This window comes from Chaetura pelagica, unplaced genomic scaffold, assembly GCF_000747805.2.
Source record: "Chaetura pelagica isolate M959 unplaced genomic scaffold, ChaPel_1.0 scaffold1372, whole genome shotgun sequence".
Classification (NCBI taxonomy): Eukaryota; Metazoa; Chordata; class Aves; order Apodiformes; family Apodidae; genus Chaetura; species Chaetura pelagica.
In genome coordinates, this window is record NW_009952406.1 from 45,552 (window position 1) to 61,648 (window position 16,097).

The 16,097-nt window shown below is 47.1% G+C and overlaps 2 protein-coding genes across 2 annotated transcripts in view; one reads left to right on the top strand and one right to left on the bottom strand.

Moving 5' to 3' along the window:
- Positions 1-456, bottom strand: part of LSM4 (LSM4 homolog, U6 small nuclear RNA associated (S. cerevisiae)) — an 11,024-nt gene extending 10,568 nt beyond the window's left edge. The window contains exon 1 of the mRNA XM_010008213.1: positions 445-456. Within this exon, the coding sequence (XP_010006515.1) occupies positions 445-456 (12 nt within the window). The remainder of the gene's footprint in view (positions 1-444) is intronic.
- Positions 457-538: 82 nt separating this feature from the next.
- PGPEP1 (pyroglutamyl-peptidase I) lies at positions 539-9,692 on the top strand. The gene is made up of 5 exons (XM_010008214.1): positions 539-560; positions 2,841-2,893; positions 7,989-8,105; positions 8,571-8,803; positions 9,500-9,692. Exons 1-5 carry the CDS (start codon positions 539-541, stop codon positions 9,690-9,692), a joined length of 618 nt encoding a protein of 205 aa, XP_010006516.1.
- The last annotated feature ends 6,405 nt before the right edge of the window (positions 9,693-16,097 follow it).

Consider the following 16,097-nt stretch of genomic DNA (forward strand, 5'->3'; position numbering starts at 1 on the left):
GCTGCCCCTGGTGGCCCCTGATAAACAGGAGCCCTGGGGGTGGAGGGAAGGGGGTGGGGGGCGTTGTGAGGGGTATCGTGATGGGGAGGGGGTTTATGTTGTTTGGTGAGGGGCTTTGCAGCACCTTTCCTAAGGGTTTGGCCACGCAGGGGGGGCTTGAGGAGCCCCCTCTCCCACCCCTGCTGCTCCCCAAGGAGGAGGGAAGGAAGGGGTCTGAGTCTTCCCAAGGGGTAGGAAGGAAGGGGTCTGAGTCTTCCCAAGGAGGAGGGAAGGAAGGGGTCTGAGTCTTCCCAAGGAGTGGGAAGGAAGGGGTCTGAGTCTTCCCAAGGAGTAGGAAGGAAGGGGTCTGAGTCTTCCCAAGGAGGAGGGAAGGAAGGGGTCTGAGTCTTCCCAAGGAGTGGGAAGAACAGCTGGGAAGCAGGAAGGGGGGTAACATTTCCCCACTGACCACCCCATTCTGAGCCACCAAGGTGTGGAAGTCATTCCCAAAAATCCCCCCCTCGGCACGGCAGGAGCCAGGGGAAGAATAAGGGAGGGAATGAAAAGCCCCGGAGTCTCGGGTGAGAGCATGTCAGGCTCCTTTCCCCAGGGTACAAAGGCTGGCTTGATTTGTGGGGAAGGCAGTTCTGTGACAAATGGGGAACTTGCTCCAACTATTCAGGTCTCCCCCCTCCCCAGCAGCTGAAACTGAGGCCGTTTGAATAGCAGGGCTGAGGGGCTTGTTGCTGGAGCAGCTTTCATTGGAGGCAAAGTGTCTCTGGGCAGGGAACAGGCTTGGAGAGGGGAGAAGCAGGTGGCAAATCCTGCCATTCCCAAACAAATCCTGCCATTCCCAAGCCCCTCTCTGTGGTGCTGAGGGGCCACACTTGGCCGTGACTAAACAGAAAACTTGTGTCAGTAAATGCTCTGCTGCTCTCAGTGCTTCTCCTCTCCCTCATTTTTCCCTGTTTTTAGGGAAATCTGGTGCTAAAGTGCAGGTAGGTCTTGTCAGATCTGCCTGTATTTCATCATCTGTGATGGATGTGATGCTTAAAGTCCTTTTTGAAACTAGCAGTGGGTTTGTGTTGCTGTGTGTGAGGTGAAGGAGTCCTGGTCTGTGCAGTCTCTCTTCTTTTTTTTTAGAACTCTTTAAGGAGATAATCCTGTAAAGATCTCTGTGACTGCTGAGCCTTGGAAGGCTCTGGTGTGGCTGTGGAGCAGCTCCACTTCTGGAGCTCAGGTCTAACAAGGAGCAGCTGAGGGGAGATCACCTCCCTCAGCTCCCTGAGAGGAGGTTGGGGTTGGTCTCATTTCCCGAGGAATGAGGGAGAGGACAAGAGGAAGTGGCTTCAAGTTGCCCAGGGGAGGTTTAGATTGGAGATGAGAAGAAACTTCTTCACTGAAAGGGTTCTACACCCTCCTGCCTGGGGAGGTGGGGGATTCACCAGCCCTGGAGGTGTTTCAAACTGGTGCTGAGGGACGTGGTGCAGCACTGGACTGGGGAGAGTTGGGTTAATGGTTGGTAGAGCTGGGTTATGGTTGGACTCTTAAGGTGTTTTCCAACCACAACAGTTCTGTGAATCCCTGGGCAGGCTGGGTGGAGAGTTTGGTGCTGCCAACAAAGTTGCTTATCTTCTGCAGGAGAGATAAGGGGAGGGATCTGTGGGGGGGATGAGTCAGAGGAGCCACAGCCTGGAGCTGTGCTTGTGCCAGTCTGGCTTTGGAGAGAGGGTTATGTACCTGCCACCTCTGGAATTTCAACCTTCCAGTGGCTGAATTGTTAAAAAGAGACACGTGGATTTGATTTCTTTTGTGAGATCTGTGAAATCTGTGGGGATGAAACCTGTCCTGCAGAGACAGGACATCCCTGAAATGCAGGAACATCTGAAAAGTCATTGGATCCTTCGACTTGTTCACTCAGTTGTAGCTTGTTTTAATAACACTGGAGGTTTGCTGAGAGGGGAAATAAAATTTCCTACCTTTTGATTTTTGTGGAGACACTTGGAAGGTTTTTCTGGGGAAATAACCAACACTGGTCAGGCTGTAGGAGACTCTGCAGCTCTGGATGTGCAAATTCCTGACGTGATCCTGTGCAGCGTAACCTCAGTTGGTAGCAAAGAGAGTGTTTCCATTAATGTGTCACACAATATTTGTAGTCCCCCTCAAATCCTTTCAGGAGTTAGACAGAATTTATGCCTCCTAATTGCATTAGGCTCAGAGGGTAACTCTGACATTTGAAATTAAAGCATATTGATGTTACACCCAGATAAATTGCTTAACCTTTGTGTGCTTGCTCAGGAAAAGCTGTTATGGATTACTAGTTAACTCCAAGTTACTCATTAGGAAATTGAGATGTGGTGAGTAAGTATTTTTGATAATAACATCATAACCTTTTCTGCTTGGTCTAGGTGGGTTCCCACAGCATTTTGTTGATGTTTTGGTGGAGATCTGAGTAGAAGAGAAGTGTTGGAAGCATCTGCTGTGGGCTCAAAAAAACAATCAGGAAGAGAAAATCCAGTAATGATTCTCATTCCCTGACATTAGGCAACTTAGGTCTTATGAAGAAGTTTTTCTGAGCTGGTCAGGAAAGGAAAAAAATCTTTCTCCTTTGTTGGGGCTAAAAAAAAAGGGGGGTTTCTCTGGAGGCAAATGGTTGTTTCCCTTCACAGAACGAGGTGGAAGTTCAGACATGGCTCTGAAGGGCTCTTCTTTGGTGCCTGAGTGCAAATCATGAGGGATTTGGCATTAGGAGTGGGTTTTCTTTGAGGATGCACAACCCAGGGAAGCATTTTGCAGCTGCAAGTGTTGTCCAAGCTGGAAGGATGACTTGATCCCTCTGGATTTTTTTCCTTCTCTTGCAGGGTTTGGTCCCTTTGGAGAGCACGCCGTGAACGCCAGCTGGATTGCAGTCCAGGTAACTTCATCTCATCCCTAGGGATTTTAACACAGAATCCCAGGCTGGTTTTGGGTTGGAATGGACTTGAAAGATCACCTAGTTCCATCTCCCCCTGCATGGGCAGGGACACCTCCCACCAAACCTTTTAGTTTGCAGATCTTTTATGACTTCTCTTCCTGGTTTATTACCTGAGAGCAGCTCACTCCAGAGATCCAGATGGGAAATGTTTTTTTATCCCCTTCCCAGAAAACAATCCCTGAGCTGGCAGAATTTCATGAGCTGGAGTTAATGCAGCTCAGGCAAGTAAGGAATTTGCTCCTGAAATTTGGAAGATGTTTAATGGGGCAGGGAGCCTGGAATCTTCCTCTGTCCTAGGGAGTGAAAAATAAATAAACAAACACACCCCAGGAGAATTAGAATGTTTTTTTACAGCTCTAGCTTGAAGCTGGGTGAGTTAACCAGCCTTTGAGTCTCATCCCTGAGGATATTCCCACCTCACCCAGTGCTGGTCTGAATGTTGTTGCCTCCCTTGGGGTCTGGGGGGGATCCTGCTGGAGCAGATGGGACAAATCCAATTTGTTCCACTTGTAGACATGTTATTGGGCTGTGTGACACTGAGATGCTCACAAATGAGGCAAGAGAAATCAAAATTCTTGCTAGATGGATGCCTGGCTAAACTCAGGAATTCAGGTTATGGTGGAAAACCATTAGCAAGGGGCAGCTCTGCCACATTATCCCCCTTCTGCCTTATTTGTCACTTCTGGATGTGGTTTATGACAAAGCTCCTGGGAATTCCAAGGTACCTTTTAGCACGGTTGCCCAGGGAATTAAATCTATTTTCCTCCCCACCACGTCTCTCTCCCCTTCAGAGCTCTGAGATTAATATCTTCTTTAGAATGCTTTTAAATTAAATCACAAACTCTAATCAATTACAGTCAACTGGTGTCCAGATGTCTAATGTGTTGGCTGGTGTGAGGAGTTGAAACCTTTGCCTCTAAGAGCCTTTTGGAAATGAATGTCTCAGAGTTGGGATGAAGTTTGGGGGAAAATGTGAGCTGTGTACGTGGGGAAAAAGAGTAGTAATTAGTGGTGGGGTTAATTGATTTGTGCTTACTGGGGTGGTGTCAGTTGTGAACCAGCTACTTTGGTTCTAGAGGTGGGAGACAAAAGGGTGATGATGTGCTGCGGGGACAGGGAGAGGGGTGGCTCCCCAAAACAACCCTCATGTGTAATTCCTGGAAAGAGGAATGGTGTGGCATTCCCGTGGGGCTGAGAGGTAAAGCCACCACCTGCTTTTGAGATGAATTTGAGGGGTTTGGGGTTGGGCTGAGAGGGTAAAAAAGAAGTCAGGTGGGTGCTTTTGGAGCTGCGGCGCCACAGTCCAGGTCCCTCCCTGCCCCGTTGGGTTCCTCACTCCAGCTTCAAGCTGGAAACATGAACTTGGAGGCAGCAGGGAGGATTTTCCTCTCCTCACCCTGTCTCAGCCCAGACAAAAAAAAAAAGGAACAGCATGGCTTTGAGCAGGGGGAGTTGGGCATTGTGTGAGTTGCAGACAGGGGACTTCATGGAGCGGGGTGGACACAAAGGCGTGTCTGAGTTGCTGAAGCCCAGAGGCTGTGATCTGCATTTTAATGTGGGGGGGGGGAAGGCAAAAAAAGAAGGGAAAAAAATCAATTAAACAATCTTTGTCGATCCTTCCTAGCTTGAGGGCTAAGCTAGTTCTGCTTTATTACACCTTTTATTAGCCTGCATCCCGAGGATAAAATTCCCTGCTTTGCTTTCCAGCAGGTTACAGGGTGTCTTTTCCCTCTGCCTGCAGGGAATTGCCAGCACAGCTGTTTGCTTGTGGAAACTACATGATTTTTACACGTGGGGGCCTTCAACAGTGGTGGGAGAGCAGCCTGCTAATGTGAAGATGAAACATTTGGAGAGTTTTACACTTTATGGAAAGTTCCCCTTCACATTCAGAGGGGAGAATAACTTCCTTCTGCTTCCTTTTTTTGAGGCCTGCAGTGAAAATGTTCAGTGTGAACAGGGCTTGGCAGTGTTTTCATCTTTGTAATATTTCATTTGAGGAACTGTTGGGTTCTTTTAAGCTGTGATTTTCTTTTTTTTGCTTGGGGGAGACCTTTCTTTTAAGAAGAAGCTCCAGAATTGAGTGTGACTTAAGGTGTAGACACAGGTGTGCCCTGTGGAGTGTGAAGATAATGACCTCCTCATTCCCCTCCCAAAACCAAAATGCTTCTGGCTGAGCTGGAGGAGGAGGAGGAGAGAGGTCAGGGTGCATTTTGACATTGCTAAGGACAATTGCTGTCAGGGTGTCTAGACAGACCTGATAAGGATATTAAAGGCTGACAAAGAGGAGCATTGTTGAGGGGTCAGGGAATCGGTCAGACACGTTGGTTTCTCTGTGTTTGTCAGGTACACAAGGCCGGGGGTGATAAGTTGTCTGAGGGCCACTGAACATCTTTATTACTGCCTGGGAGTGGTTGGTTAAAAGCAAGTTGGGAATTGGTGAAGCAAAAGGTTTTAGGTGGCTGGAGGAGGTTGGTGGCACTGAGATGGAGCAGCTCCCTCTGCCTGAGGCTCCTTGAGAGCTGCTGGTGAAACTTTCCCTGATCAAATTCATCCTTGGGAGCTGCTGAAAGGGAAGTGATGATGAATTCCTACCAGTGAACACTCTGGAGATCTTCCTAAAGAGTCTTGACTCCTGTTTGATGCAACTCCTGTTTGTAAACTACTTCTTTTCTAGAAACCAGACAAGATTTTGAAAGCAGCTTGGGGTAAAGGAGATGAACTGAGCCCTCCCTCAGCATCCATCTCTGGTAATGAACGTCTGTGGGTGCCAGACACTAATCAATACAGCAAAGCCTTTAATATCAGCCTTGCCCTGAGAGCCAGAGCCAGTGATTTATCATTGTTGTTGCTCATATCTGCTGGTCTGTGAAAGTCCTACTCGTTGCTGTGTATTTTAGTTGTCTTAAATCTTTTTACACTTTGTTCTGTCTCTGCAAAGTGAAAGGTGGGTTGTTTATTTTTTCTCAGTGCAGAGACAACTTGTGCTGACAGGAAAAAAAGGGGCACTACTGCTCGTGTTTATATAGAGGAGGTGGGATCGTAGTAAGGGAGGCCAAAATCCTCAGCCTGTGCTCTCTTTTCAACTGTTTGGACTGTAAAAGAATTTTAAACCTGAGGAAATCCAAGGTGGGAAATGGAAAACTGAGCTGGAAGCAGCAGATCTGGGCTTCCTAGCCTGAAATTTGCAAGGACAGTCTCTGCAGGCAGGAAGAGAGAGGCCAAGGATGGCCTGAAGGAGCAGCTCTTGGCTCTGATCACCTGATTGGAACCTGAAATGGAGATAATATGATAATGCAAAGGATATTTTATAATGCTTTTGGATGGTTTGATGGCTCCTTACGTCTCTGGTTCCACCTCAGATCTCTGAGAACAACTGTGGTGGTTTATGGCTGGGAGAGCTGCAGGTTGTTTTCTGGAGGGGAACACAAGGAATTTTTCAACTGACACGTGTCTTGGAGGAGAGGAGCAGCCCCAGACCAGGAGCTTCTGCTGGGTATGGAATTGTGAAAAGCTGGAGCTGCTTCTTCAAACTGAAATCCAGGCCTGGGAATAGAGATGGAAGAGCTCAAGGCTCCTGCCTTTAGAGAAGGATGGGCTTGCAGCTCCTCTCCAGGGGAGATGGAGCTATGGGGGGACTCCAGTGGAGGATGTTGGCTTTATGGCATGTACAGGCACTTGCCAGTCTTGAAAAGCAGCTGTCAGGTTTTTCAGAGTGCCAAAAAACCCAGTGTCTTCATCAGGGGGAAACTTGATCTGAGTTAGATGCTGTTGGAAATCATTAAAGGCAATAACTGAAGCACTTCAGCTGCTGGAAAAGTGCCTCCTGGTGTGCAGAAGGCTCCTTGGGTTTGAGCTCAGCTCATGGTTTTGTTTAAGAATGTTGGTTTTTAGGGGTGTCCTTTCCTCAAGTTCTGGGAAGTATGGGTTTGATGAGGCTCTGGGAGGTTTCACTTCTGATGATGTCCTGTTCTGTGCCAGACTGCTAAGGTTTAAAGGACCAAAAGAGTGTGGAACTGAAGCCTTACTGGTGAGACTGGAGTGTGAGAGCAAAGCCTTACTGGTGAGACTGGAGTGAGACACCAAAGAAGAGCAAGGGAGTGTCCAGAACCATGGGTTGTGTTTAGAGGGAGCTCACAGCATTGGGATGAAACTGCTTTTACTGGGGGAGGTGGGAAAAAGATCTTTCCTCTTCCCTCTGGCTTGAAAGAAATCTTTGCAAGGGATTTCAGCAACTCCTTGTGTTTTAAAAGGTTTCAAGGAAATTGGCTCAGTTTATTGCCTGGATATTTGGGATGTTTTCAGGGCATGGCTTTAGTTAAGGTTATAGAGGGAGAAATAATTTCCTGTGTCAGGCAAATCACTGCAATGGGAACAGCTCAAGTTGCAAAATTAAGTACAGTATAGCAGGGAGAGGTGAAGCTAGTGCTGGAAACCTGTCCCACATTTTGGGAACAGGCTGTATTGTAATCCAGATTCTGCCAAAACCAAAGGGATCTGTGGAGGAGGCTGTGCAGGGTCTGCTGTGAGGAGAGGGCTGGTACTGTCACCTCGCCCTGAGAGCTCTTTAACAGCAAACACATGGGAACCTGCTCTCCAGGCCAGCACTCCTGAGAGGAGGGGACAAGTTAGAGGATGGATATAATCCTGCCAAACCTCCTTTCCTTTCACAACATCAAGTTCTTTCAAGAAGGGAGTGTAACAATGTGCTTCTCCAAACCGAGTAGCCAGTTCTGTGCTGTTGCTGATCACTCTTTGTCAGTTAAATGTGGATTTCTTTGTTGTACACACATCAGAGCAAACCAAACAGTCCTGTGGGTGATGACTGTTAGCACAGGTGGGGAGATGTCTTTGTTGTGCCCTGTTATGGGGTGGTGTTTTTTCTTTCACAGGGCTGTTTACAAGGTTCTACAGCCTGTGCTGTGGGCTGGTGTTAGTCCCTCACAGCAGACTCTGCTCATAAACTTTCCAGAAGTGTGTCCTGGGCTGAGCTGCTGGCTTGACAGTCTTGCTTAGCTTTATTTCCTTCTCTTCTTAGGAGCTGGAGAAGCTGGGACTGCGAAATGATGTGGATCTGCATGTCTATGAGTTCCCAGTTGAATACCAGACAGTGCAGAGACTGATTCCTGCTTTATGGAAAAAACACAGTCCACAAGTGAGTGAGGAAAGACAAAAGGTTGGAATCTGTCGTGTTCACAGCGACCAGCACAACGTAAAGCCCCATTTTTAATGTGTGTTCAAACTGGGAGCCCCTCACTAGGTCTTTTTTTGGGTGAACATGGGAATTTGTCGGGTTTTTATAGCTGGGACCGGAGTGCTACGAGTCGTGGGAGCAGCTGGTGTGAAGAGGCCACTGCAAAGGGCTGCCCAGACAGCTGGAGGTCACTCTGTGCCACCAAGGCTGTTCCAGAGGTGGGATCAACTCTCAGGGGTCATTCTTAGGCTGGCGACAGTCCAGGAAGGGGGGAAGAAGAGTCATTCCTCACTGCACCCATGAATGCATTAACAAAACGCCGTGTTGCTCCCCACGCGAGAGCTCCCGTGGTGACTCCGAACACTGGGGATCATGGGGATGTGGGTTCTCCACTGGTTGATCTCACTCGTTTCTTTTCTCCTGTAGCTGGTGGTTCACGTGGGTGTTTCTGGGATGGCCACGACCGTGACTCTGGAGAAGTGTGGCCACAACGTGGGGTACAAAGGGCTGGACAACTGCAGGTTCTGCCCGGGCTCCCAGTGCTGCGTCGAGGGTGGCCCCGAGTGCATTGACTCCATCGTTGACATGGACACCGTGTGCAGGAGGGTCTCAGCCCTGGGGCTGGATGTCACTGTCACCATCTCCAAGGACGCTGGCAGGTAGAATCATACAGAGTTTGGAAAGGACCTTTAAAGGTCATCTAGTCCAGCCCTCTCCACAGTGGAAGCTCCTGGGGAAAGTTCCAAGGAGGCCACGGAGATGATGGGAGGGCTGGAGCAGCTCTGGTCTGGAGCCAGGCTGGGAGAGTTGGGGTGTTCAGGCTGGAGAAGAGAAGGCTCCAGGGAGACCTTAGAGCAGCTTCCAGTGCCTGAAGGGGCTCCAGGAAAGCTGGGGAGGCACTTGGGACAAGGGCAAGGGAGGGAAAGGACAAGGGGGGTGGCATTAAAACTGGAAGTGGGAAATTTAGGTGAGACATGAGGAGGGAATTCTTTGCTGTGAGGGTGGTGAGAGCCTGGCCCAGGTTGCCCAGGGAAGCTGTGGCTGCCCCATCCCTGGGGGTGTTGAAGGGCAGGTTGGATGGGGCTTGGAGCAACCTCGTCCAGTGGGAGGTGTCCCTGCCCATGCAGGGGGGTTGGATCTAGATGATCTTTAAGGTCCTTCCAATCCAAACTAATCTGGGATCCTGTGGTGACCGGGTTGAAGCAGCTGCACAGACTCAGGCCCTGCATTCTGCTCGTTATTACAGGGTGTTGCTGCAGGGCTGAGTGCTGAAAATTCAGCTCCTCCTACCCTACAGTCTGCACTCTGGAGTCATCACCTGCTGCTACATCAACTCTTTTGATTTTCTGTTCCAGGTACCTCTGTGACTTCACTTACTACACCTCCTTGTACCAGAGCTGCGGGAGGTCGGCGTTCGTCCACGTGCCTCCTCTGGGCAAACCCTACACAGCAGAACAGCTGGGCCGGGCACTACAGGCCATCATAGAGGAGATGCTGAATGTTTTGGAGCATTCTGAAGGCAAAATCAGTTGTCAGCATGGACACTGAAAGTGGGCCAGGGGAACTCTCCTAGTATTGCACTTCCAAAAGTTTCCCCCCCGCTACCGAAGTACTGGGGAAAACGGGTCTGAAACCCACAGACCCAGAATTGGAGACTTCAAAACCATAAAAAAAAGGAAAATTCCTCTTCTAGAAATTGACTTTCTTTTTTGTTTGTTTGTTTTTTTTGGTCCAATGTCTGCATTTCAGCCTAGGCAGCAAAGGATTCAGACTCTCTTCTGTGAAACACCTGCAAGTCCTGGATTCTGGAGTGTGTGTGCTGTGCTTTATCCAGAGCTTCTGACCACTCTGATCCAGTGTGGATGGGAAGTTTCTTACCTGGACTTGGCCTCCAGGTGCAGGGAATCCATAACCCAGTCTTCTAATGACTTGTTCTTAAGTGGAAAGGTTTGCTTTCATTTTGTTCTAATGGTTTGTTTGTTTGTTTTTAACTCTTTGGCCCAAGTGGGAGGTTATCACCTACATGGTGTGAAAACACTTGGCAGAGATGTGGAGTCTTCAACCTCACTTTGCTGAGGTGCAAAAATATTTTAGGCACTGATTTTTCACCCCACATGGTCCAGATATTGGTAGGGTTTTCTATAATGTCCTGGTTAACTGGGAGCTGCAGATAGAAGGGATGTTGTTTGGATTCCTTTGGTTGTGGAGAAGATCATTTTATACCCAAGATGAGCCAAACTTGCACCAAATGTTTCCAGGTATCTTTTTATTCTTATTAATAATTACAACATTCATGCCACGTTCCTCACTCAATTCAACCATTATACCTCCTGTACAAAGCACGTTGGTCCATGTGTGTATGAAACAAATCATTAGAGGTTTAAATAGCTTTGCTAAAGGCCACTTTTCTCCACAGGAGATCTTGATCCTGGACTCTTGGTGCTAGTTGGTATTTGGAAGGTGAAGGTTGAGTCATTTATAACTTCCTTTGGTTATAAATGTTCACTCCCATGAGAAGAAAAGGTTAAGTGAAGAGGAAAATTTCACTTTTAAACTTCCAGGTTGCCACCTTGATTTGTCCCAGGCAGAAATCCACAAATGTGGATTCAAAGCCATTTTGCCAAATCAAAGTTAAAAAAAAAAATCTTAAAACCTGTTCCCACTGTTCTGTAAACCAGGTTATTTTGGAAAACTTGGAATTTTGCTTAGCCTGGAGTGTTTGGGCTGTTCCTTAGTCTCCCCCTTCCCAATGGGAGGGTGTGAAGTGCTGCTTTTTGTGTGAACTTTCCCAGGAATGAACGTGGGTAATTGGACAGGCAAGTTCTAAGCAGGATGTTCAAGGTGGTGGATGTTGGTCCTGCCTGTGGATTTGCTTCCAAATCACAAGACTCACCTAAAGACAAGACAGTATTAGGGTGGGGACAGACACAAACTGGGCAATTAATGACCAGTAGGTCTCATGGAGGGGCAGAGAACTCTGTAGTTTGATTCTGATCCTTTTCCAAGTATAGAGATATATATAAAAAACAGCATTTTTAAGCCTTTTAAAAAGACCATTGTTTTAATTCTTCTAATGATGAATGATCCTGCTATAGTATCTCTCAGTGAGAGCTGCCATTTTTGTGCTGTTTTCCAGTCAGAGTCTGAGTGACAAAGGAAATGCCACTTCTCCTCCTTTAGGCTTGGGAGAGGACAAAGACTTCTGCAGTTGGAAGGACTTTTGCATGAAGATTTTTGGATAAAACTGGGGTTTTTTTCTGAGGAAATTACCTCTGTATTTACCACACAGGCTTTTTCATCAAAAGGATTTGCCTCCCAAGTCAAGATTCTTCTCTTTTGTGTTCAAATAAAGTAGCACTTGTCAGCTTGTCAGCAGGCAGGCAGACTTTCTGATTAGTAATTTATTCTATTTAATGTTTTGTTTAAATATTCGTGGTTTTGACACATTTGTTTTATTATTTTTTTGCAGATTAGTTGAGCTACTTGTAGGTTGATTGTCTGGTAAGAAGTTTTTGGCATCAGGATCTTAGCTGCTAAGAGAGGAGTGATTCATGTGTTCTGCTAAGTTCAGTGCTTGATTTGAAGTGGTTTTGAAGTGATGCTGTTATTTAATTTACATTGAATATAGTTGTGAAGGAAATAGTGGAAGATCAGCAGCTCAGTGAGGTGATGAATAAATGAGGGTGGAACCCAAGGGGCTGGTGGGAGCAGCAGTGGAAGCCCCAGGGAAGGTTTGGGACATGTCACCTCCCAGGCTCTGTTGGTGACAAATGTGTCTGCTCTGGGGAATATTTGTGCTTCCTTTCAGGGTCCTTGGTGATCCCCCCTGGATGTGGCTCCAAGTTCCTTGTCTCTCTGGGGAGAACATTTTTGCCACCTCAGTTTATCCAACCTGTGGAGCCTCTTGGCCACCTGGAGATGGATTTTCTTGAGGTGTTCTCTGCTGCTCAAAGGGAAGATCTTGAGCTGATTTCCATGACTTGGCTCAGGACAGCAGGGATTGACTTTCTGCCTGTTAAACAATCCCCTTTTGGTTTTTGATTTTTGGAAATCCTTTCCTTTGAGCATCAGTTGGAGCTGTTCATTTCCTCATCGCCTGTGGAGCTTCCATGTGATTGGGTGCTTAGAAAACATAATTTATTTTATAATCTTCTTTTTTTGGGTTTTGGAGACCTAGTCCTTTTGAGCTTGTGTTTGTCAAGGGTGTCTTGGTGGTAGAGAAATTTTATATAGGAAAAAAAAAAAGGCATTAAACTAATTTTATTTAATCTGCCCTAAATTAAATACTTCTTGGTTTTGTTTTGGTTTGTTGTTTGGTTTGTTTTTTTAAAGCTTTTTTTGTTAAATCCATTCATTCCCTAATGCCCTTCCCTGTAGGTGTGGATTCTCTTTGGCCACATGACATCAAACTGCTGCAGAGCTTCAAAGAGCTGATGTTTTGTGTGATGGTTTAATTTCTCCTTTCTCTTCCAGATCATCAATTAATAGAATTTGCTAATTTGCACTGACTGGGAGACCTGTTGCCAACCACAAACCCAGATATTTCTGTGCTAGGAAGTTCAGGTTTAGTGTTAATTACTGTGCCTGCAATTAAGCAAAATAAAGGTACAAGCTGGTTTTGCAGTCCTGGGGCTGCAAAATTGTCTCTGGGGATTCACTTGAGGGTGGAAAAGAAGGGGGTGAGAATATTTGGGGTGGAAGAGAGAATTGGGGAGGTCCCACAGTGTTGGGTCTGGTGTCATTTTATCTACTTGCCAACAGGTTGGAGTAGGAATTGGCTGAAGTGTTGGTTGGAGTTTGGTGGTGACAGTTGAGTTTCAGTGGTGTGGAGGGTTTGGAGGAGCTCCAGGTAACTCCTGAACTCCATCTGGTGGTTGTGATGTCAAGAGGTTTGAATTGGACTGAAAGGTGAGGATCTGCTTTATAAAACAGACCAAAAAATAACAACCCTGTGAGCTTGAAAGTTAAAGCTTAAAAACTTGGATGGGACTTGGTGTTCCTCATGAGTTCCTCCCACCTATGGTTCCATGGTGTGAAGGGGAACACCCATTGTAGAGGAGCTATTCTGGGAGGTTTGGGGGCAGTTTTTGGAAAGACTTTTAAAATCTGGAAAGTTTATTTAATCTCCCCAACCTAGTGGCTTCCTCCTAAGTGTGGCAGTAAGTGGGAAAGGATGGGAAGGTCATGAAGATGGTTAGAGGTATTGAGTGAGGTGGGGACATGAGACTGCAAGAACTTCTGAGCTTTGAGAGTTCTTCCAGGAGGGACCTGGCTGAGGGTGCTCAAAAAGTTGAAGGCTTGATGAAGAGAAGGAAGTTGCTCTGCTTTCACCCCCAGGAGGAGGGAAATCCAGAGGCAAGGTGTATAAAACTGGAGAGAGGCCTGCAAGACAGTTGAGGAGGGACTTTTGCCAAGGGCTTGGAGTGAGGGGACAGGAGGTGATGGATCAAACTGGAAGAGGGAGATTTAGGTTGCACATGAAGAGGAAATTCTTGGGTGTGAGGGTGGTGAGAGCCTGGAACAGGCTGCCCAGGGAAGCTGTGGCTGCCCCATCCCTGGGGGTGTTGAAGGGCAGGTTGGATGGGGCTTGTGCAGCCTGGTCTGGTGGGAGGGGTCCCTGCCCATGCAGAGGGTGGGACTGGATGATCTTGAAGGTCCTTCCAACCCAACCCATTCTATGAAGCTTCCTGGCTGAATCCTTGTGGGAATTGAAAAGCTGTTGGGAAGTGCAGCCTAGGTCCTGCCTGCTTCCTCCAACAGAGAACAAGACTCATGGAGCTCATTAACATCCAATTAGCTTCATCTCCATGGGGTTGTGCTGTGGTCAATCAGGCAGGAACCTCTAATCCTTGGAGTCACTTTCTTGGACAGTCCCATGTAGACGTCGCGCTCGAGCTCCAGCGCCTCTCGCTGCTCTGCTGGTTGTGGGGGCAGAATGGAGCCTCTTGCAGCTGGCAAAGGGGATTATTCCCACTGGAATAAAATCCCAGGAGCTTCCCAGCCTGTGGCAGGCAGCACAGCCTCCCACTGGGATTATTTTGATTGGTGAAAAAGCTAAAAATGTTGGAAGCTTCTCCCAAGTGCTCCAATAATCCTTTGTTGAAGGGCAGGATTCGTTGCCTGCTTCCTTAGGAAGGGCATGAATTGTAGGAGAAGCTTCTTCAAACCAAAAGATGGGAAACCCATCTCAGTGAGAAATGGTTTTTAAATGTAATTTGTCATGTAAAATTGGTAATTAATTCCCCCATGGACACAAGACTAGACTAAAGCAGCTTTTATGCTCTGTCCTTCCATGGTTTAATCTTCCTATGACTCCAGCATCTTTTTTTAACTCGTGGTGTGTTTCTAACCCTCTGCCCACTGAGCTGCTTCCAGAGTGGTGTCAGAAACCTGGAAACCAGGATATTTAGACATAGAAAGTCCCCTCGTGTGTTGTTTGTTTTGTGTTGTTTCGGGTTGTTTTTTATTATTTTAATTACCACCCTGCAGGTAATAAAATTGTCAGTGATTAATTTGTACCGAGTAATTTGTACAGAGGTTTGGGGTGTTTTTTTTTTCCTTGTACAAAGTAACTTCCTTCCTGTTCTCTCCTTTACTAAACTACCCAGTAATATTTTAATGAGAGAAATGTCAGAGTTGAGGAGCTTCCTTTCAAACTGCATCCAGAGAAAATACCCCTCGTTGATACCATAACACACATCTTGACCTAGATGGATTTATTTTTGCACCAGAAACCCTCGTGTTTTGCAGGCTAAAGTGCACTTTTTTTCCTTAAAAAAGAAACACACAAAACCAAACCCTTTATATTCCTGTCGGATGAAACTGAGATTCTGCCAAACCTCCAAAGCTCTGAGGATGTTGTTAGTTCTTGGTTGTTATTAATTGAAACCTGAGATCAGCTTTTGCTCTGTCTGTTTGAAGACAAAGTAGGGAAGAAAATGTCTCCCCCCCCTAGATGGGAATTAAATGGAGATGAAACTAATCACTGCCCTGAAATAGAACTTAAAATACACCTTCAGGTTTTTCTGTATCACCAGCTTCTCAAATGGCAATTGTTTACTTGGCTGAAGCAGGGAGTGCCTTGTCCTGGGCTGGCTGTGGGGAGGCAGAGCAGTGGGGACAGGGACAGAGGAGCCCTTTGCACATGAGGTGGGTGAAAAGTTGAGACTTCCAGCACTGGGTGTGACTGCTGGACCCTTTTGGTGTCCCCTTGATCCAAGGGTGCCCCTTCAGAAGCTTCACTGAGTTGAATTCTCCAGGTTTTTCTGATGCTGAGACCTGGCAAAAATGAAAACCCACCCACTGTTGTGTGTTGTCACTCTCGGTTGGGTTGGCTGGATTGTTCTGTCTCTTCTTGAAGGGTAGATGTTTTGTTTGGACTCTGTTCTGCAGGTTACAGCATCCCTCAGCCCCTGGGGTCCTCCCTTCATTAATCCTCATGAACTAATGAGTTTTCTGGGTGATCTCAGGTGTCCCCAGTCTCGTCCATGTCAGGACTCTTGGAGCTGTGGTTCCGAAGCTGGTGGGGCTTCTGGTGTTTCTTCTCAGTGTGTTCTTGCAGTGCCTTGTAAAAACCAAACAATCTCGTGTGTCACAAAAAGGGCTGTGTAATAAAAGAGCTGGGAACAGACTTCCAGCTTGGGATTGCTGGGCTGGACTTTGTAGCTGAAAATTAAAACCCATGTTTCCAAGGAAATAAAAGAGTTTGACTCTGGGTTCCTGGTGGTTCTTTAATGAGCGTCGGAGGAAGGTGCTTCTCAAGGTGCCTTTTGTGGGGTGGCAATGACAGAACAGTGGTCACAGCCTGAGCAGGTTCCCTAGGAACCTGCTGCTGTTGGAGATGATCCCCTTGGACCTCCTGGATCCCCTGCCCCATCCCACAGGGCTGAGTTTTGCCATGAAGTTGGTGCCATTGAAGCTCATTCTGTTGGAGCTGTTGGTTTTTTGTGTCAT

Coding starts and splice junctions, on each gene's coding strand:
- PGPEP1 (XM_010008214.1), top strand. CDS start 539: ATGAAAAGCCCCGGAGTCTCGG. Junction 561..2,840: donor GAAAAGCCCCGGAGTCTCGG/GTGAGAGCATGT, acceptor CTTCTCTTGCAG/GGTTTGGTCCCTTTGGAGAG. Junction 2,894..7,988: donor CCAGCTGGATTGCAGTCCAG/GTAACTTCATCT, acceptor TTCTCTTCTTAG/GAGCTGGAGAAGCTGGGACT.